This window comes from Spermophilus citellus (assembly GCF_964194105.1).
Source record: "Spermophilus citellus genome assembly, chromosome: 1".
NCBI lineage: Eukaryota > Metazoa > Chordata > Mammalia > Rodentia > Sciuridae > Spermophilus > Spermophilus citellus.
This window is the reverse complement of record NC_138182.1, coordinates 36,445,070-36,467,719: the sequence shown is the minus strand read 5'-3', so window position 1 is coordinate 36,467,719 and position 22,650 is coordinate 36,445,070. Positions and strand designations below refer to the sequence as shown.

General features: G+C 42.0%; 1 protein-coding gene across 1 annotated transcript in view; it reads left to right on the top strand.

Annotated features, from left to right (window-relative positions):
* Nucleotides 1-567: 567 nt before the first annotated feature.
* Nucleotides 568-22,650, top strand: part of FOXO1 (forkhead box O1) — a 94,803-nt gene continuing 72,720 nt past the window's right edge. The window contains exon 1 of the mRNA XM_081303852.1: nt 568-1,697. Coding sequence (XP_081159978.1) covers nt 1,074-1,697 — 624 coding nt within the window. The 5' untranslated portion in view covers nt 568-1,073. The remainder of the gene's footprint in view (nt 1,698-22,650) is intronic.

Sequence of the window (22,650 nt, the reverse complement as noted above, 5' to 3'; positions counted from 1 at the left end):
TGACCGCAAGGGCCGCGGCGCTGGGGGGCGTGTGCGGACCGCAAGGGGGCTGGACGACTTGACAGATCGCAGTTAAAGAAAACAGTCACCGCCGACTTCCCCACGTCGGTCTCTAAAGACGTGGGTGGAACCGAGGGGGGCGACTGCGTGGAATTCCGCGAGGTCGCCTGCGCCGCCCACCCGCGCCCCCGCAACGAGCTGCGTCTTGGGCCCCGCCCCACCCGGGTTTGGGCTCGGAGGAGGGGGCGGCTCGTTTGGGCGAAGCGGGTGACTTGTTCCACTTGGGCTTCGCGAGTACTCGGCTTTGCTCCTCCATAGTAAACAAAAGTGTCGCCGCCGCCTCCACGTTGACTTGCCTCCTAGCAATCAAAACACTGAGAGGGCGAGAGACTCACAGAAACATTCGAGAATTACCAGAAAATAATAACAGAGACTCAAGAGAGAGTGTAAGAGAGAAAGAGAAAAACACCCCACTACCCCCCACCAACCCACTGCCTCCTCCCTGTGGAAAACCAGCCCCCGCCCAGGCCCGCGCCCACTGGCTGCCTGGGCGGCGGCGGCGCACTTGCATTGGCTGTGCGGGCTGTCAGTTAGGGGCGGGCCGGCGCGCGCGCCGCCGCGGGCGGGGGGCGGCAGCAGATCCCGTAAGTCGGGCGGCCGCGTAGTTGCTGCAGCCGCCGCCGCCACATTCAACAGGCAGCACTGCCGCGGTCGCGCCGCCGGGGAAAGCGAGCGGCTCGCGATTCGCGGTGTCCGTCCGTCTGTCCTTGTGTCCGCGGCCCTGTCAGCAGGAGCGCAGTGCTGGCGCTGCCTGGCCCGGCGGCTCCGGCCCGCCGTCCCGTCCGCGCAGCGAACCCGGAGGAGCCTGGATGTTGATGGACCCGCGAAGTTAAGTTCTGGGCTCGCTCTCCTACTCCGCCGCGCTTTCCTCCCGGTTTCCGTCCGCTCGCGGCGCCGACCTCGGCCCCCCAAATCTCAGACCGGCTCTTGGCGCCCCCTCCCCTCCGCACCCTGGTGCTGCGCTCTCCCGGTTCTAGGCTCTCCCGCGGCTGGGGGAGGGGCGGGGGGTCACCATGGCCGAAGCGCCCCAGGTGGTGGAGATCGACCCGGACTTCGAGCCGCTGCCCCGGCCGCGCTCGTGCACCTGGCCGCTGCCCAGGCCGGAGTTTAGCCAGTCCAACTCGGCCACCTCCAGTCCGGCGCCGTCGGGCGGCGCAGCTGCGAACCCCGACGCCTCAGCGGGCCTGCCCCCCGCTTCGGCGGCCGCTGTCAGCGCCGACTTCATGAGCAACCTGAGCTTGCTGGAAGAGAGCGAGGACTTCCCGCAGGCGCCCGGCTCCGTGGCGGCGGCGGTGGCGGCGGCCGCAGCTGCCGCCACCGGGGGGTTGTGCGGGGACTTCCAGGGCCCCGAGGCGGGCTGCCTGCATCCGGCGCCGCCGCAGCCTCCGCCGCCCGGGCCGCTGTCGCAGCACCCTCCGGTTCCCCCCGCCGCGGGGCCGCTCGCGGGGCAGCCTCGCAAGAGCAGCTCGTCCCGCCGCAACGCGTGGGGCAACCTGTCCTACGCCGACCTTATCACCAAGGCCATCGAGAGCTCGGCTGAGAAGAGGCTTACACTGTCGCAAATCTACGAGTGGATGGTCAAGAGCGTGCCCTACTTCAAAGATAAGGGTGACAGCAACAGTTCCGCTGGCTGGAAGGTGAGCGACCTCGGGGCGCGCGGCCAGAGCGTGGGGGCGCCGTGGGGCAGGTGAAGGGAAGGCTGTGCAGGTTTGCCCTGCCTCTGAAAGCGCAGGGTAAGAGAGTAGCGCGTGCGGAAAGAGCGGACGAGAGTGGCAGGTGTGGTAGGGGGCTTGCTCCGGACTGGTCTGGGGACTAGAGTGTGTGTCTGTGTGTGTGCGCTCGCACAAGGGAGTTCTGGTGGGACAGGGAACAGGGTTTGGAATTTAAGGAGTGACGAAATTAATGCCACGGAGTGGACATCGGGATGGGTAGGGAAGTTTGAGGGTAAAATGAGAAAGGGGTTCTTCTCTAGCACCTCCGAGAGGAGGGCGGCTCCTTTCCGCCCCCGCGGTGCGCGTTCCTCCAGCCTTGGGCAGCGCTGCCGATCCGTTTCCGCTGCGCGGGGCCCCAGCGGAGCACTATGAGGGGCAGTGGAAACCCTTCCTGGCCCGCAGGCTGCAGGTGTAGGGCACAGGCAGGGCACAACCGATTGGGGATGGTGCGCGACGCGACGCGACGCGCAGGTTCTGGAGGCCAATGCGCATTTTGCATTGTTTTTGGTTTTATCCACAGTGGCTCCGAATGCAGGGGGCCGGGCGCGCGGAGCCCGAGGTAGCGCCTCCAACACGTGCGAAGGGGCGGCCACCGCTCGTGGAGCGCCGGCGACTGGCCGCGCTGGGCGAGCTAAAGTTCAAGTGTGACCCTCGGCGGGGGCGGGAGCTGGCGGCGGCGAGGGAGGGATCGCGGGCTCAGGAAGCGAGCGCCTTTAAAGGGCCAGCGCGTCCGGGCCGCGGGTTCCAGCACTTTTTCATGGAGGGAACCGCCCCCAAACTTGATCTGGAGTGTGTGAGGATTGTAGTTAGCCAGGGGCTGGGAATGTCGTGCGCTTTCTCTTGCCTCCCACCGAAGTGTTGTGAAGCGCTGAGGGGCAGGGCCGGGAGCTTTGTGACTAGTGTTTAGGAGAAGTCGAAGTTGAAGTGCGCGCCTGGAGAACTGGCCAGGACCTCCTGCCTCGATGCAGGATTGTGGATTTGTGGAGCCTAGAGGCACAGGGTAGGGACTGGCCCGTCCGCACCCCGAGGCGGTGGAGGCCCTGCTGTCCTTAGGAAGAACTGGCAGCCTGACCGGGAAGTCTACGGGCCACGCGGCCTCCCCTTATTGACAGTTTCTGTCACAGGTGGTGGGATTGGTACAAGGGCTCTTCAGTTGAACAGTCACCTTTCTCACCCCTTCTTGTTCCTCTTCTTGACGGTACTGCTTCATAAAGATCGGTCTTTGCCGCGGGATTGTTACACCGAGGTTGTTTTACAGACTTCCCTGTGCTTAATGTGTGTCAAAAAGGTCATGTTACTCATGTCATGTTGAAGTTCCTGGAAAAGGAGCCAAGAGATATTTTATTTTTTCCAAAGTGTGTTTTAAAGGTGTCACTTCTAACTTCATTACTAGGCATTACATGCAATTTTATCGAGTGTTTCAAAAAAGTAAAATACATTCTTTAAGCTTGACCTGTTACATATTTTAAGTAAAAAAATTGGGATTGTCAGCCAAATCCAATTTTACTTAACATTTGAATTTAAGTAGTTGACTGACTTGCTCCTATATCAATCCTATTTCAGCTATTATAAAGCATTTACTATTTGAAAAATCCTTTGTGGGGGGGGGAGCATTCCTTATTACCATTCTTTTATGTCCTTGGAATTGCATACAACCTACTTCAGCTTGCTGGAGTTCCTTAAAGATAGAGAAGGCAATGTTTTAGGATATTTTTAGTTTTGCTTTGCCAATGTATTCTTAAGCTAGGAGTATAACTTAAATTAAAAAAAATAAAAATAGATTCCAAGGTCATATTACATTGTTGACCATTTTAGTAGGTTCTTGTTCTGATTTTTTTTAAGAATAATTATTTTATTAATTTTTTTTTCTTTTCTTACTGTGGCCAGGAGACCTGTAAGTGTCTAAAACTGGAGGCCCAGCAACAGTTCCCATTGAACCTAGTGGAGTTTGGGAGGAAGCAGGCTGCCTTTCTTAAATGAGTAGATGTTTCAGGTGTAATGGGAGTCAGTGGGTGCAAGTCAGAGTGTGTTTTCAGTTTGAGTAAAAGGGTATTTTAAGAAGAAAGGAAACAACCTGAACTGTTCTAACTCATAACTAGTCTTCTGGCTAGAGTTTTCATAAAAATGAGTTACTTGCAAAACCAAGTTTTACTCTCAGATCTAAAAGATCATAAATTTATAAAAGGGAGAAATTTTACTATGACTTTTAACTTAAGAATCCAGTTTTAAAATGCAAATGAACCCATACTTAACTGTTTTAGGACTGAGGAGAGGCTGCTTTGGAACAAAATATTTCCTGCGATTTACTATTGGGAATTAGACTGAATCGTTAATTAAATATAGTTTCTTGTACTCTGCTTCCTGGGGCCTGCTTGAGAATTTAAAAAAGTCATTTGCTGCATAGGACAGAGTAATTGAAAAGCAGTTAGTGTCTAAAAACTTATCTTTTGATGTAGTTCCTTAGAAACTGGTTTATTTGAGGAATGTGCCTTTCGTATTTGTGGGGATGTATGTGACATCTGTCTTACACTTGTTTTAGCATTGGCTAGAACTGTCATAATGTTTTAAATAAAGTGGAACCTAAGACTTTTGGAAAACCCAGAATCTTTTAAACCAGTGCAATATTTATAAATAGTGAAACTTCGTTTCCATGACCGGCTTTCTCACATAGAAAGCTTTCTAAAGCCTGGGGAGTAGTAGTATTGTGGGCTCCAGTGGTGGTTCAGTCTTTTTGATATTATTTGGAACACTTCATTTAAAATAATGTTTTTGCTATAGTATTTTAGAGTTGTTAAAAGAGATTTTTAGACTACTTTATTATGAACTAGCTGAGTGGTGAATTCTTGGGGAGATGGTGGGAAGAGTAATTTTTGGCAGTAGCTTTTTTTTTGAGGTATCCTTTTGAGTACTGAAAAGAAGGCATCTTAATTTTCATGTAAACTTAAAACAAATTGAAGTTATTTGAGACCTGAAAATTGCTAAAAGGGTAGTAGCAAATATCACTGCATTTTATGCTCTGCACAAGGAATATGAAATGGGGATGAGAGAAAAGAATTCAGTGATAAGTTAGAATCCCCTGTAGGCCAGAAATGTTTTTCCTGTCTTTGTGCTTTTGACTTCATCCAAACTCCAGAACTGCAGTTTGTGTTTAGACTTTTCTAAAGAGCAGCTCTATATTTGCCTGGAATTTCTTTGGGAGAACCTGAACTATTTGCATTTTTCTGGAATACTCTGCCCTTGGAAATTACCCAGTATTCTGGTATCATGGGAATTTACCCAGCTATTTTTTTTGTGTGTAAGTGTATGCTAGCTTTTGGGGCTTCCTGGAATCCTCATGATTGCAGAAGAGCAGATTTTCAGTTGCATGGAAGGTAATGGGTTTGTACCAACTTTCTTGCAACTTAAGACTTACCTTGACCTTAATAGCAACAGCTTGTAGAGACTTGCCCAAACCTCCAGGATCTCCCTTGGGTTAATCACTTTTTCTTGGTGTATACAAAATTCTGAAGTTTATAAGGCTTATATTCCAATGGATATACTATATACAGATATACTTAGGTATAGAAGCATCCTCTTTTTTTTTTTTTTTTTTTTTTTTTGTATTGGGGGTTGAACTCAGGGGCACTCAACCACTGAGCCACATCCTCAGCCCTATTTTGAATTTTATTTAGAAAGGGGCTCACCAAGTTGCTTAGCGCCCGCTTTTGCTGAGGTTGACTTTGAACTCTCATTCCTCCTGCTTCAGCCTCCTGAGCTACTGAGATTACAGGCGTGGCCACAGGGTCTGGTTTATAGAAGCATCCTTCCTCTTTGCTTATAAAGACAGAAATCAAATCAGTAACACAGAAATTTTTGGTAGAGAATGACTACTTGTTAATTTAGGTTTTCTAAGGGCATATGAAATATGAGAGTACTTTTTGTACATCAATAATTTTACATGGTTCAAACTTTATAAAGCTTTTTCTCACTGGCATCCCGGTTTAACCTTGCAGGTTAGACACTTCAGATGTTGAATCTTAGGTTGACTTCTTATTGTCATTTGGAAGGCATATGGACCACTTTTCTTTTTTCTTTCAATCCTCTTCCTATAACTTTGATAAAAGCTAAGAAAAGCAAAATGTACTTTATCATCTAGTAAATAAATGTGCATCCATATTTCTAGTTCTGATATTAACCCTTATTCAAATGGAAAGAGAAATCTACAACCCCTTTCAACGTATTGTGTAGTGAATTTTTACCTAAGCATCTTAAATAAGGGCACAAAGTCAATAGGTTTCCTTTATTTCAGGCCATATTCATTAAAGAAAAAAAATCAAGTGAAAGCTGTGAGTGTTATTAGCCTCTATAGTCTCATTATGATTTTTGTTCTGAAAATTGCTAAAGGTGTTTGTTTGTTCCCTGTGGTCAGTAGTCACTAAGCCTGGGGGATGGGTGGTGTGCCTAAACTTTTACTTTGAGAAATTACATTATACTGTCCTGGTCCTCCTCTCAGTCTGACTTCTCCCCCTGATTGACTTATTTTTCTTTCTCTTATCTGGTAAGTATACTCTAGGACCAGTTGTGGACTTTTTCTCAGGTCATTTTCTAATTCTTTACTGATCAATGTCTCCATTACCTGAGGACCATAAATATCCTTTTTTTTTTTTTTTTTTTTGATACTGGCGATTGAACTCAGGGGCACTCAACTGCTGAGCCCACATCCCCAGCCCTATTTTGTATTATTATTATTATTTTTTTTATTAGAGACAGTGTCTCACTGAGTTGCTTAGTGCCTCACTTTTGCTGAAGCTGGCTTTGAACTCCTGATCCTCCTGTCTGAGCCTCTGAAGCCACAGGGATTATAGGCCTGTACCTGGGCAAATATCCCACTTTGGCTTTAAATTTCACATGTCTAAACCCAAACTACTGTATTTCCCTTTTTTCTCACATGTTTCCCGTCTTTGGGTCCCTGGGTGCGCTAAATGGTTTAGTTAGCCATTGTCCTAGTTTTCAAACCAGGTTTTCCTCTTCAGCACTCCCCCAAGTCTGTTCTGTTAACTTTTCTTTGTCAGAGTCACTTGAGACTTATACTTCCCAGGCCCTAACTATTTCTGTAGGCTAAATCATATTATTTCAGGCCTAGGCCATCATGTTTCCAAAACTTGGATCATCCTGTGTACCTACTGGAAATTCTGCACATTTTACTTGGTATGTGGTTTAGTCAGCTTTTTTTGCTGCTGTGGTCAAAACACCTGATAAGAACAATTAGAGGAAGAAATGTTTATTTTGGGACTCACAATTTCAGAGGTCTCAGTCCACAGTTAGCCTGCTCTGTTCCTTGGGCCTGAGGTGAGGCACAACATCATGTTGTAAGTGAGTAATGGAAGAATGTGGCTCAGAACATGATCATCAGGAAGCAGAGACTAACTTCAGCTCAGAAAATATATATACCCCCAAAGCCAAAATTTTCTATTCAGTTATATCTTTGTAATCCCAGTAACTTGGGAGGCTGAGGCAGGACGATCACAAGTTTGAGGCCACCTTGGGTAAGTTAGCAAGACGGTGTCTCAAAATAATAAAAGCTAAAATTTAAATGTTTGGGGTTGTAGGTCAGTGGTAGAATACCCCCCCAAATACCCCCCCCCCCAAAAAAAAATCTGGGGAAAAAATATAATTCATTTATTTGTACAGGCATGTATACATACATACATTGGATTGAACCTGGGGTTTTCTGAGCTCTATCCTCCCCCTCCCCCTCCTCCTCCTTTTTTTACTTTTTATTTTGAGATAGTCTCCATAAATTGCTCAGGCACATCTTGAATTCCCAGTTCTTCTGACTTACCTTCCTGGAATTATAGGCATTCACCCCTGTTCCTGTCTAGTTTTAAATTTCTAAATGTAACCTCTTTTTTTCTTTTCTTTTTTTGGTTGTGCTGAGGCTTGAACCCAGGGCCTTAAACATCTAAGCAAGGGTTCTACCACTGAACTGTTCCCACTCCTTCAACCTAATGTTTTAGGAACACATTCACTCTTATATAGAGACCCATGGAATGCAATTTAAAGCCGATGAACTGCATTTGATTTTCAAAATAGCATATAGAATTTGGCAATACATGGAGCCAATTATATCATTGATAGTGTGAATAGTTGCCATTTACAAAATATTTAGCCTTTTGCTTGTTCTGTTCCTTAAAATTAACTTTTATGTCTGATGTCTTGGTAGCAGAGTGGTTCAAACAAAGATTACTAGTAAACGTAATTTTCATTTTTTGAAAAATGGGAAATTGTTTCTTTTTTCTTTATTTTTTGGTATTGGGGAATGAACCCAAGGGTGCTTTACAACTGGGGTACATTCTTAGCCCTTTTAAAAAGTTTTTGAGTCAAGGTCTTGCTAAATTGCCCAGGTTGACGTAGAACTTGTGATTCTCCTGCCTCAGTCTTCTGAGTCACTGGAATTACAGATGTGTTCCACCATGGCTGATATTTCATATTAGCTAAATGTTGGATATTTTGATAACTTTCTAAATGCATGTATCATTTCTCATTAACTCAAGTACAGAAATGAAGATTAGAATGAGAAATTTCAATGGATCCAGAAGCTGTTAAATTTGGATAGGCTAAACTGCAAATTGATGCCAACCAGCTAGACAAAACTGAATGTATTCAGAATACTTGTAGTGAGTCTGACAAGCTCATGATGAACCCCATTTTTTTTTTTTTTGTACTGGGGATTGAACTCAGGGGCACTCAACCACTGAGCCATATCCCCAGACCTATCAGGGTCTCACTGAGTTACTTAGTGCCTTGCTTTTGTTGAGGATGGCTTTGACCTCGCAATCTTCCTGTCTGAGCCTCCTGTGCTGCTGGGATTACAGGCGTGTGCCACTGCTACTGGCCCAACGTTTTATACAATAAAAACAGGGGTGTTGTGGTGCACATCTGTAATCCCAGCTGCTCTGGAGACTAAGGCTAGAGGATTGCAAGTTTGAGGCCAGCCTCAGCAACTTAGTGGCCCTATCTCAAAATAAATAAATAAAAAGGGCTGGATATGGCTAAGTGGTTCAATCCCCAGTACCCCTCCAGAAAAACCCAGAACTGTACTGTGATGTATCAAAAGGCTGGAATGCTGATTTATTAAAACTCAGCCATTTTAGAAACAACAAGTGTTAAAAACTATTTTACTAGTATGTTTATACTTGTAGTAGACATTTTGTTTGAAAGATACCCTGCTGGGGGATGGGAGTCAGTTAAACAAAAATAGGTAGAAATGCCTTCTGCTGTAAGATTTTATTAAATGTGTATGTTACCTTTCACATGGAAAAAATAGCTTTCAGAGCATACTAGATATCACACTTGGATCGTTGCTAATAAAGCCAGGCTAACCTAGTTAAGATCAGTAGGAAACAATAGGGAAGCGGCCAATCTGATTTTTAAAAAAACATTAATAATGTTTTGGATCCACCGAAGTTCAAAATTTTGGCCTGTCTTTGGTCTTTTCATTCTGTAAGTGGAGAGATATTATGTAAAACATCCTTATCCTCAACTCCCATCTCATCTTGGTTCTGATTTGGTAGGGGAAAAGAAGGGTCCTATATTGACTTCCCAGAGGAGAGGTAGAATCTAGTTTGTAGGCCTTTGGGGAGAACATTCCTTTCAGGATAGCTTTCTGACGTTGTCAGGTGAGTTCTTTAATTCTTAGGGTGAAGAGATGTCTGCTTTCACAGAGGAGAAGTGCCACCTCTGAAGTGTTGTTCTCATTGGTCTACACACAAGCACGCCTGATCTGGGAAATGTAGTTGTCTTCAGCAAGCCCTATTTCAGTCACATATGGAAATCCTGAGGCTGTCAACTTTTTCAGCGTGATTTGGCTCCAACATCTCTGTATAGATCTTTGAGATCTAAAAAGAAAATCTTTATTTTTTTTTCCTGCCTTGATGTGTTTTCCCTCCTAGATGATATTTGCCTTAATTACAGTGTAATTCTTTACATGTCTTAAGTTACAGAACTGGTCCTAATGACATGCCCTGTGACTGTAACAGCCATAGGAGATTCCATCTGATTAAAGTGAAGCTGTGATGAGGAGAGTGGAGTGGAAAGAGAGGGTGGCTTGTTTCTGGTTGTTGTTGTTCTCTTTTTACTTAGAACTTTATGCATTCTGGTCATTCTCTTTTATTTGATTAAAGGTGTTTCTTGGCTAAACAGGTTTTCCTCAATTGCTATTTCTTACATATCTGGAAAACAGGTCATTTTTGTGAATCTCTACTTTTATTACACTAGAAATTTGATTAAACATTTGATCTAAGAAAAAAATGTTTATCTCTTTACAACCATGGTTACCCCATCTTGCAGTTGTTACAGTACTGTCTTGGCCCTGCTTGTAACTGCAGTAAATAGGCCAAAGAGGGCGATGAACCTTGTCAGTCATATTTGGGTCATATTTGGGTCATAAGCAAGACAGGAGCCTAAGAAAAGAAGAAGAGGAAAGCTTATTTGAGTTATGGGCATGGGGGCCTGGGTAACAATAGTGTTTTCGGTGGTCTGAAGAGTTAGTGAGTCCTGGTGGCACTGAGCTTTGCCTCCTTAGTGTTTCCCCTCTCTTTTCATATCAGTTTTCTCTTTTTTAATCTAGAAAATTGGTGCTTTTCCCCCACCTTCGAAGCCTGCCATTCAAGTGGCAGAGTTAAGACCCTTCTCATTAAATAAGAATTCCCACAAGAATTCCCACACTGAGTGAGAGGGTCTTTATCTTTGCGGGGCGGGGGAGATAGTGAAAAAACATACTCCGCAGTATAGCTGAAAAGAAATGCATTTAGATTTCAAATGTAATTTGGACAGAGAAATTATAATTCAATCACCTAATTCCAAGGCTTGTAAATATTGTGTGTCCTTCAAAGCTTGAAAACAAAACACATAAATATTTGAGAATGGTCTGTACAAGTAAATGTCAAATACTTAAGACAGTTTGGTTGCTAGGAAGCAAGGTCAAAGGAAATGATTTGCATATGGTTTAACTAGAGACCTTATTTTGGCAAGATTCTTGAAATAGTATAGTAAAAATATGGATTTTACTCTATTTTGATATGAAAAAAAAGCACAGAAGCATAGACATAAATAGTATTAAGATAGGTGCTTTCAGTCACCATGATTTTTATAACACAGATGGTATAGCTTTATGACCTTCACTCTGAAGCTTAATTTGCAGAATCATTGATTTGTCATACTACTGAGAGCTCAGTTTCAGGTGTCAGTCCTTCTGTGCTTTGAATACTGGAGAAACCCAGCTACCTGAAGGCAAGAGTTAGTTACCTCATCTGTCTTCGGGAGCACCTCCTTAAAATGGGGTGGAATTGAGGAGGAAGGGAGCAGAGGGGAACTAGCAGAACTTGTAAATATCAACTGAGGTTGTTTGCCTACCAAGCTGGTTGCATCTCTAAACTTGAATGGAAAAGTCTTCACACTGTCATGAAATTTACATGCAGTGAATGTTGAAAACTTCCTGTGGACCATTTTACTGTAATCTGTGTCTGAATTGGCCTCGCTCCTTAAATCTTTTAGAATTTAATTTTCTCTTTAGTGGCCCATTATGGCATTTGCATACACTGAATGTGATGATTCCTATACTCTCTTCTGTTACCTGTGTTGTTTATTAGCAGTTTTTTTTTAAATTTGTGGAATTGGTGAAATAGAACGAATTCTGTAGTTACTAGATTTATATCACATTTGTATTCACATGAAGACTTTCAGATTATAATATAACACTGATTTTAAATGTTCAGCATTTGATATTATTACATTTTAGAAGAATTAACAAGATGGTTTCTGTTTTTTCTCTCCTGAAGTATTTGGTAATGTTAGGGAAATTTTATTAGGGTTAAAAATTCTGTCAATTTGACATGCTTTGATGGCTTTGATATATATATATATATATATATATATATATATATATATATATATATATATATATATATCTTTAGTTGATACTTCATCAACTTTGACCACACTGCCCACTACCCTGTAGCAGTCTTCTTGTTGTTTTCTATTTCAGTAATCCTGGGATTCTTTTTTAAGGTGGTTTATATTTCTTGAAATGTCATTTTGACACCTTTGATGATCTGAGTTATACCAAGAGCATACTTGAAAAAAGAAAGCAGAAAGATTATTGATGTAAAAATTTAAAAGCATGATTATCACAAACTTCAAGAATTACCCTTCTTGCTTGAAGTGTGAGTGCACTTGGCTCTGTCCCTGATGCCATGGGATCAGAGACTGCCCTCCACAATGATACTAGCTTGGAATTCTCCCCATGCTACTTCTTCAGAAAAAAATATTCTTAAAGTAATCTGTTCAGCTTAGTTGGGTTTTAAGCAAATTAATGAGTTGTTTGAATGTTAAAGTTTGTGCCATTGCCTTTCTAGTATGATTACAAAAGCTAAGGGTGGAGGGTGTGGGAGATACAGAATTAAATGGAGAGAATATTATATTGGTACAGATGTAGTTCATTATACTATAATGATTTTCTTCCACAGACTTTTCAGAAGGTGCATGTTTGTAGTTAGTCAACTTCTGAATTCATTAACCATTTGATTGCATGCCTTATAAATTACAGTTTTAAGAAAAAGTTTGAAAATAATGATTATTGTGCTATGTAGTGTCATTCCACAATATAAAAGATCTTGAGTTACATTAAATGCTGACAGTATTTAAGAAGGACCCTATTTAATTTCTTCAGTGATGAAAGTATAAAGACATTTTAATCAAAGACAAGTTGTTAATGGTTATGGACTAACCATGGCTTTTACCTGAATTTTTAAAAAGAGGCAAGAAAGAAAAAAGGAAAACACTTTCAACTATGAAAATTGTGAGCTGAGATTGACTCTCTCTTTCTCCATGGTCCACCCCCCCCCCCACCATTTGTCTTTCAAATACTTCATTTTAAGTAGTATTGGTAAGAAGAAGAAAGAGGGAGAAATAAAAACTGTTATTTCAGATTCTAGGGTAATGCATCAGAGGGTTTGTTTTCATGATTAAATTCTTTGTGATCCTTCACTTGTTTGAATATGCCCCTGGGATTTGAAATGGAGAAATTCCTATTCCTCCTTAGTCACATGCCTTGTTAACTTTGATTCTGTGTGGCTTGCTGAGACTATTTCAGGGACTCACTTAAAAAAATGACTTCCATTTACCAAATTTTCCCTTCTTGCCTTTTGGCCTTTTGCAGAAAAGCTCACCTCTCCTGAGGAGATGTCTCTGCTCCCCCAAGTTGCTGTCTTGTTCCTGTGGCCTAAAGTGAGTTAGCAGTTACTTTCTGCAGACCTGCGCAGGGCACATCATAGCAAGGGTCCACCGAATCAGAGCAAAATGATTTGTTAGATCACCTATATCATACAAATGAACTTGATTTTTCTTTAGAAAACATACCCTTATAGGCCTAGAAAACTTAACTGAATGTTCTTTCAATCTTTTGGATTTATAGTTACTAATTCTGGCTGTAAATACATTAGTAGTATTTTGGTGTGGCCAAATATGGGGCATGACCTTTGACATCCTGCTTGGCTATGCCTGGGAATTTGACATTCTTCAATTTAGGTGGAATTCCCTTGTTTTGTTTCCTGTGATAGCATGGGGAAATACACATTTTGGCTCTTTCACCCAGAGGTGGAGCAAGACAGGAAGAAAGTAAAATTGAAATGCACAAAGTGGGTATTAATGACTTTATTTCAGCTGGGTGTGGTTAAATTGGCATACTTTTATAGACATCTGAGACTATGAAAGTATTTAGTTAGTGCAAAACACTAAGAAGATGCTATAATCATACTTAGTTTTTATTTTCTTTGATCTAGATTCATTATTATTTTTTTGACTAGTTAGACATTTTAGGGTCTTTGAACTGTTGCATTTAAGTACACATGGTGTTAATAACTAAAATCACTATCATGTCTTTTTGTTGATTCTTTTTCTAGTCCTACATACATCATCAACAGCTGAGAAAAGCTGCAAAAAGAAACTGGTTTGTATTTCTCCCTGAAAAAGGGTGATGTTTTGCTACTATTAACTAAAAGTTTACATCTGTGATTTTGTTTTCTAAATATAACCAGAACCACCATCAATAATTATCCCTATTGAATTACCATAGAACTCAAATATTCAGAAGCAGAAATTGTTGAAGTCAGGATTTTACAATATTTTCCTTTTAAAAGTCACAAGAATGGGGCTGGGGATGTGGCTCAAGCGGTAGCGCGCTCGCTTCACATGCGTGCGGCCCGGGTTCTATCCTCAGCACCACATACCAACAAAGATGTTGTGTCCGCCGAGAACTAAAAAATAAATATTAAAAATTCTCTCTCTCTCTCTCTCTCTCTCTCTCTCTCTCTCTCTCTCTCTCTCTCTCCTCTCTCACTCTCTCTTTAAAAAAAAATAATAAAAGTCACAAGAATTAGTGGGGTATGTGGCACAAGCCTGTAATCCCAGTGACTTGGGAGGCTGGGCAGGAGGATCACAAGTTTGAGGCCAGCTTAGGCAACCTAGTGAGACCTTATTTCAAAATAAAAATTAAAAAGGGTTGGGTAGAGCTCAGTGGTAGAACACCTTTAGGTTCAATCCCTAGTATCTCTCCCTCCATCATAAAAGTCAACTTTTGCTGTAAGTTCTTTAAACAGAAAACCACGACTCCCCCAACACCCCTAAATGCCCCATTAATAGGCTTGCTTTTTGTTTATTAAATTTTTAAATTTCCCATCTAAGGCTGATGTCCAGGATAAGCTAATCAAAATGTAGGTCTCAGGGAGTCTGTTTTTTGTTTATTTGGTTTTGCTTTGTTTGGTACTAGGGATTGAACCCAGGGGTCCTTAGCCACCGAGCCACATCCCCAGCCCTTTTTATTTTTTGAGACAGGATTTCACTAAGTTGCTTGGAGTCTTGCTAAGTTGCTGAGGCTGGCTTTGAACTTTCAATCCTCCTGCCTCAGCCTCCCAAAACACTGGGATTACAGGTGTGTTCTACTGTGCTCAGAGATTGTTTTGTGCCAGTTACCACCTAACTGTAGAGTGTCACATATGACTTCTGGGCCTTTTTTTTTTTTTTTTTTGGTGGTTGTGGGGATTGAACCCAGGGCCTTGTGCATGCGAGGCAAGCACTCTACCAGCTGATATCCCCAGCCCGACTTGTGAGTCTTTGAAGGTACAAATATAAATGGCTCATATAAAAAGGGCACTGCTTTTTCACCAACCTCTTCTCACCCATCAACATTTTCATCTCCTCTTTGCTTTCCTTTTCATTTTTGGTCCCCTGATTTAAAACATGTGACTTGAATAAAATTCTCTAACCTATTAATGTAAATTAGGGGAAAAGTTTCTTTAAAGGTCATTTCTTGTTGCTGGTGTGACTTTTTTCATTCGCGACAACCACATTGTATTTACTACTGCCTTTGGAAATGGTCATTAAATTATTAATAGAACAGATCCCATTTGGAGATATTTGCAAGTAGAATTAACATCTGACAAGTTATCTATAGAGTTCTCTTAAAGTGTTGCCATTCTCATTTGTTTCCTAGTTCATGGGTTTTGGCTCAAGGGCTTTTGAGTTTATTGAACTGTGTAGCAACAGGTATGAAGAGCCATAGGGTCTTAGTTTGAACCAATTTTAAAGCTTATCAGCTGATTTGCTTGGGTGACCATTAGGAGATTTTTGATAATCTACAACCTCCATACTGTTACAAAATTTGTTTCTAGGACTGGGGACATAGCTCAGTAGTGGAGTGCTTGCCTAGTGTCCACCAGGCCCTGGGTTCCATAATCAGCACGGGTGCAAACACATACAGACATGAATTATTTCTATATTGAGCCTGTGACTTCTAAAATGTCCCCCTCCTCCATCCCTGACTTGTTTCTTGTTCTAGGTTTGGGAGTTACATTAATTTAGCTTAATTTGCTTCCCTTTTAGGTACTTGTAGCTTATTCCCTAAATCCTTTTTTTTCCTAGCTTACTAGCCCTAACTTACTAATAAGCTCCTCAGAAGATTTAAATTTCTGTACTTGACTATCATTGTCAAAATGTAGGATCCTATACTGAGACTTCTGGATGGTAAATGACCTACAGAGAATACAGTGGATTCCAGGCTTCTGGGAGAGTGGCTTGAGAAAGCCTGTGTTGGTTCTTGGTTGCTGTGTTGCATTTTTTTTTTTTTTAAGAGAGAGAGAGAGAGAAAGAGAGAGAATTTTTTAATATTTATTTTTTAGCTTTCGGCGGACACAACATCTTTATTTGTGTGGTGCTGAGGATCGAACCCAGGCGAGCACGCTACCGCTTGAGCCACATCCCCAGCCCTGCTGTGTTGCATTTTGAGGTGAAAAGGTGCAAAAGAATTTAGGACTAGAGAATCCTGTGTCTTACTCCTTTTTTTTTTTTTTTTTTTATACTAGGGATTGAACCCACTGGTGCTTAATCACCGAGCCACATACCCAGCCCTTTTAGCTTTTTATTTTGAGACAGAATCTCATTAAGTTGCATAGAGTCTCGCTAAGTTGTTGAGGCTGGTCTCGAATTTGTAATCCTTTGGCCTGAGCCTCCCCAGTTGCAGGGATTATAGGCGTGTTCTATTGTGCATGGCCTATATATTATTGTTATTTTTATTATTTTTATTGATACTGGGGATTAAACCCAGGGGCATTTAACCTGAGACACATCTGCAGCTCTTTTTTTTTTTTTAATGTTTTATTTAGAGAGAGGGTCTCTCTAAGTTGCATAGGGCTTTGCTAAATTGCTGAGGCTGGCCTTTAACTTGGCAATCCACCTGCCTCAGCCTCCAGAGCCACTGAAATTATAGGTGTGCACCCTCATGCCCCATCCCATGTTTTATTCTAACCAGTATTTGGAGGGTGGTGGTAAAGTGTTTTTATACTGGGAGTAAATAGGCTACAAGCCACATTGAGCAGGGCTCACAAAGAGGAAATCCCTAAGAATTATTTAGGAGAGTGAACTAAATTGAAGCCACTCTGTGTATGTTAGCTTTTTAGCCAAAAATCTGTAAATATGTGTTTGTCTCTGTCTTATAATACTTTTGCTGACTTTGGTTTTGTTCTGGTAAGGAGGACCTTTGAAATGGTAGGGTTATCTGTAACATGTGATAACACATCTGATAGTTTGTATTAAGTGTAAATTTCTACTGAATCTGCATGTAGCCAATCCTTACCATTTTGTGACATGTAGTTAAACCATATTTGACATTTGGGGAGAGGAACCACAAACTTATGCAGAAACTGCAAGGTGCAAAGTAGGTAATCATTGTCATTTCAGTATTATTGTAGGTGTGCCTTGTCCTTGCTGTTCTTATTGAACTAAATGCCTTTATCATTTTCAGTGGTGAATCTTGAACTGTGTCCCCAGCCAGGCTGATTTAGCAAATTCTGCAACCTTTCTGCCATCTCTTTATAGAATGCTAAAATTATTAACTTTGAGACAGGTGGTGTTACTTGCCTTCATAGTTTGAAGGTTTTGTTTCCTTTTGTTGGTGGTACTTTTATTGATACTAGGGATTGACCCCAGGTACTTTACCACCGAGCTGCATCCATATTTATTTTGAAACGGTCTAAGTTGCTCAGGTTCGCCTTAAACTTGTAATCCTGCTGCCCCAGCTTCCCAGATCACTGAGGTTATAGGTGTGCTGCTACGTTTTGAGGTTATTTTATTTTTGGCACCAGAGATTGAACCCAGGGGGTGCTTAGCCATCTAAGCCACATCTCTAGCCCTTTCTATTTTATTTTTTATGTTGAGACTGGGTCTTTCTAAGTTTCTTAGGGCCTCACTAAGTTGCTGAGGCTGGCCTCGAGCTTGTGGTACTTCTGCCTCAGCTTCGTTGGCTGCTGGGATTACAGGTTTTTGCCACTGTGCTTGGCTTAAAATTCTTAATTTTAATTTCTGGTCTAGAGAATATGAGATCATGGACTGAAGAAGTCTGTGTTAGTATAAGGAGTTAAAATTCTCAGGGTAGTTTGTGTTTTGTGCTTGAATGACGGTGGGAGACGATGTTGCCTCTGTGTATTGTGTGAATAATTCCATAGACATTTTATATATTGGGACTACAGAGGTTTGGTTCAGTCAAATCAGGCTCTGTGTAATTGGAATCTCCAAGGCTGAGGGCTCTCAGTTCCTGTAAACTATTTTAGAGGGCTCTGGGTGTAGTTTAATGGCATATTGCTCACTTAGCATAGGTAGTGCCTGGGCCTGGGTTTGATCCCTAGCACCAAAATAAATAAATAAATAAATAAATAAGTTTAGGAAACAACCACTCTGGAAGTGCCTAAGCCAGTGCTGTCTGTGTGACTTCATCATGAGGTTTCTCTGGCTCTCTTTGAATTTGTCTCTCACCCTGTCTGTCTGATCAGCTAATCTTTTTCATTCGTCTTCCACATTTTCCCTCCCAGTTAATTTTTGCGCTCTGGAGGCAGCAACGTTCACAGTCATTGCCATTCTACATGGAAGCTATGTCTTTTTTGTTCCTTGGGGTGGAGTCAAGTAGGAAAGGAAGTCTAGTTCTGACTGAGTCACACATTGTTGGTGATGTATGTTTCAATCTCATGTCTCAGTGTCCCAACCTGAGTAATAAGTGGCCAGCCAGTCTAAGTGTATGCAAAGCATGCTTGGAGATCCAGGACTAAAAGTCTATTTAGATGTATTTTCTAGCACATCCTGGAAGATGTCCTTAAATCATCGGGGTGTTTCAAAGCCCGTGTTAGGGTTATTTCTGAACTCTCAGAATTACCTCTAACACTTGCTTTTTATAGTGTCCCCACCAGCCTCTGCCAGATCAGTAGTTTGGCAGTGAATATTTGGAATCTTTGGTTCTGTTTCTAGATTGACAACCAGATAATTCATATTTAGATGGATTAACATTTAGTGCTATACTAACTTCCTCATTTGTAAAGTAGGCTTAATGATACTGCTGGGAAATACCTGAAGGTCAAGTTGAGGTGCTTTGAGCTAGAAGCTGTGTGATTATGCCACATCACACATTTTAGCATTGGCCAAAATACTTGGGCTTAAAATTCAGAGGATCTGGAGTCTGGGGCTTTCATTTTTTATTTATGACTTCATGATTATATAGAATATTTTTAAGTAAAAATATAGATCAGATCCAAAGAAAGAATCCAAGCACTTACCTAGAATGCTCTTTCCTTGTAATTCTTCAGCAGGTTTGATAAGGGCACTCTGGGAAGCTTGTGTTGTGGAAGAACTTATGATGGGATAGGGGAATACCTGGCACCATGGGGAAAACAGAATATAAGATAGTATGTAAGCTGGGTGCACGTAGTACCTGCTGGTGATCTCAGCTACTTGGGAGGTTTAGGCAGGGATATTACTAGAACCCAGGAGTACGATCAGCCTAGTCCGTAACATAATGAGAACCAATCTCAAAAAAAAAAAAAAAAAAAAGCATGTAGACTGATTCCAGAGCAGATATTGCAGTGGGATATATTTAGTTTGTAGCAGTATGGGTAAGTTTTTCTTTATTTTTTGATTTTTAACCAACAAATACTTTAATAGAAGCATTAAGGTTTTGTTTTTGTTTTTGTTTTTGTTTTTTTGGTTGTTGATGGACCTGTATTTTATTTATTTGTATGTGGTGCTGAGAATCTAACCCAGTGCCTCATACATGCTAGGCAAGTGCGCTACCACTGAGCTACAACCCCAGTCCTGCATTAAGGTTTTTGAATGAAAATTCAGTTTGTGATTTTCAGGCTATCCTCGAGAGAGCATTGGATTTAAACAAGTGTTGAACTTTTGAGATTAGTTATAATGTTAAAAGGAGAGAAGTGGGCTGCATTTAGACTTGAGGGTCTTTTTAAAAAATATTTTTAGTTGTAGATGAACACAATGCCTTTATTTTGTTTATTTAGTTTTAAATGATGCTGGGGATCGAATCCAGGACCTCACACATGCTAGGTAAGTGCTCTGCTGCTGAGCTACAACCCCAGCCCTCTAGACTTGAGGGTCTTTTATGTGCTAGGTAGTGAGATAGCACTGAGTTGGTGGAATTAGGATTTCTCAGGGTAAGTTTGCCAGTATACTTCATATGCCAGGGCAATGATGAAGACGACAGACCTCAATTGAGGGAAATACAGAGTTTACTCTAAACTCATTTTGAGACCATTTTATTAACTATGTGTAGACTGAGTTTTGATTGCATTTGCTGCATATCCCAGCAATAGGCAAGGGATATCCCAGAGAGATGCCAAAAGGAAAATCTGTAGAATTTTACCTGTTTTTCAAAGCAGGGGAGTTATAATAGCTTTAAAACAGTATTGATTGATTGATTGTGGAGCTAGGACTTGAACCTAGTGCTTTGCATATGCTAGGAAAGTGTTCTGCCACTGAGTTACATCCCTGTTTTCCCAAATAGCTAATATTTATTATGTACTTGTTAGGCCAGGTATGGCTATAAATATTTTTTGTTTATTATTATTATTGGTAGTGGGCACTCAGTCACTGAGCCATATCCCCAGTCCTTTTTTCTTATTTTATTTTGAGACAGGGTCTTGCTGAACTGCTTAGGGCCTTGCTGAGTTCTGATGTTGGTTTTGAACTCACAATCCTGAATCTGGGATTAAAGGCATGCACCACTATGCTTTGCCTTTTATGTATTGTTTAAACTCATAAACATGTAAGGGAGCTATTGTTACTTTCCCCAATATGTAGATGAGGAAACTGAGACACAAAGTTAAGCAGTTGGTCCAGTGTCAAGTGATAAGTGATGAAACTGAGATGGCAGTGGATTTTTGTCCAAGTCTTTGACTCTTATTTATTTATTTTTTGTAGTCTCTGACTCTTAACCACTTTGTTACTCAATTAAAGAAAATAATTATGTTTGGAATCTTGGACTTAACTAGGACTTAAGTTAAAATTGGAAAAAAAATTATTATTTTGGTACTGAAGATTGAACTCAGAGGCACTTGACCACTGAGCCACATCCCGCCATATTTTGTATTTTATTTAGACACAGAGGCTCACTGAGTTGCTAAGTGCCTCACTTTTGCTTAGGCTGTCTTTAAACTTGTGATCCTCCTGCCTCAGCCTCCCAAGCTGCTGGGATTACAGGCGTGTGCAACCGTGCCTGGCCAGTAAACATTTTTGATTGTCATAATTTGTTTGAGGTAGGGGGTTTCTTCTGGCATGTAGTGATTAGAGATTGGGGAATATTGCTAAACATTCTGCATGGCACAGGACTGACCTATGAACAAAAAATTATCTGGTCCTAAATATCAAAGGTATTGAGGTTGAAACTGGGTTTGGTGTTGCATACCTATAATCCCAGTGACTGGAGGCTAAAGTAGGAGGATTACAAATTCAAAGCCATCTCAGCACCTTAGCCAGGCCCTACCTAACCAGTTTAGTGAGACCCTGCCTCAAAATAAAAATGAATGAATGAATGAATGAAAAGGGTTGCAGATGTGACTCAGTCATCTGTAGTAAAATCCTTCTATCTGTTGTTTACTGAGTGACTTCAAACACTTGGCAACAACTTAAAAAAATAAGTGAGAGAATTCCAAATTTGTTACTATTTTGTTTACTGCCTCTAAAACCAGAGGAATAAGTGGGGCCTTAGGCTGTTGGCTTAGGACCTGGGAGAGCCGGGCAGGGTTAGAATGTTAAGAGAGTCAGGCTGCCTATTCCATCAGCCAAGAGGCAGTGAACCTCCTTGAAGATATGGCAGAGATGCCTCTCCTCTCCTCTCCTACCTTCTTGAACCTTTTACATATTCCTGCTTTTTCTTGTTCTGGCTACTGCTTTGAATTTGTTGTGTGGTAAGTTACCTCCTCGGTCCTCCAATCCTCATGTCCCAGCTGAGAGAGTAAAAAAATCTTTCTGGAAATAAACATTTGGTGGTATAGCCACAGATGATATTTTTAACTTTGCTATCAGTTCCGTTTGGTAGCCTCTGCACCAGTAATAAATCTTTTGCCAGGAGGGTTTCTTATGAAATATGATGTATAACATTCACGTTAGTTTTATTTATTTATTTATTTATTCACGTTAGTTTTAAAAGAGCAGTTGCCCAAGTTCTTCAGTTGCTTTCTTTTAGATCATCTTTCCCTTATCATTCCCATCTCCACTTTAGGTGAGATTGTGGAGATGCTTACCTGGGTGGTGCTTGTGGCCATGAAGTTCCTCCATGCCCTTCTAGGGTTCCCTGTCCCCCTCTGCTTCCATCTTTAGTTACTCTCGAGACATTGCCATTTCTCATATTTTCATTTCAAAACTTCCCTGGAAGTTTCTTGTGCTTCTGTGTCCTCATGCTCACATGCTGTGGAGTTTGCTTCACTTCTCATCACTGTTATAAGAGGGTTTGTGTTTACTAATAATATCATGACAGCCTTCTGGAGATCTGGGGTCTCTCAGGTGTGTGTTGGCAAAGCAGGCCTGTCCTCACACCTGTACCCAGTGAGCTGCTCCTGCCTTCCTGGGGCACCCCTGCCCCCACACCTCTTTTGCATCTGCCTCCTTCAGGGAGGCTGTCTTGATCTCTTCCCAAGGTGAATTGACCTCTCTGCTCTTTGGTTCTCCGGAAAACCATGCTCTACTCTTGGAACTTTTCTAGGGTTAGTTCTTGGCCCTGTCTCTCATTGGACTGCATGCTCTTTTTTTTTTTTTTTTTTTGTACCTGGGATTAAAACCAGGGGTGCTTAACTACTGAGCCACATCCCCAGGTATTTAAAAAATATTTTTAGAGACAGTGTCTCACTGAGTTGCTTAGAGCCTTGCTAAGTTGCTGAGTCTGGCTTTGAACTCATGATCCTCCTGCCTTAGCCTCCAGATCCAGTGGGATTCCAGCTGTGCGCCACTGCACCAGGCTGGTCTGCATGATCTTTTTTTTTTTTTTTTGGTGCTGGGGATTGAACCCAGGGCC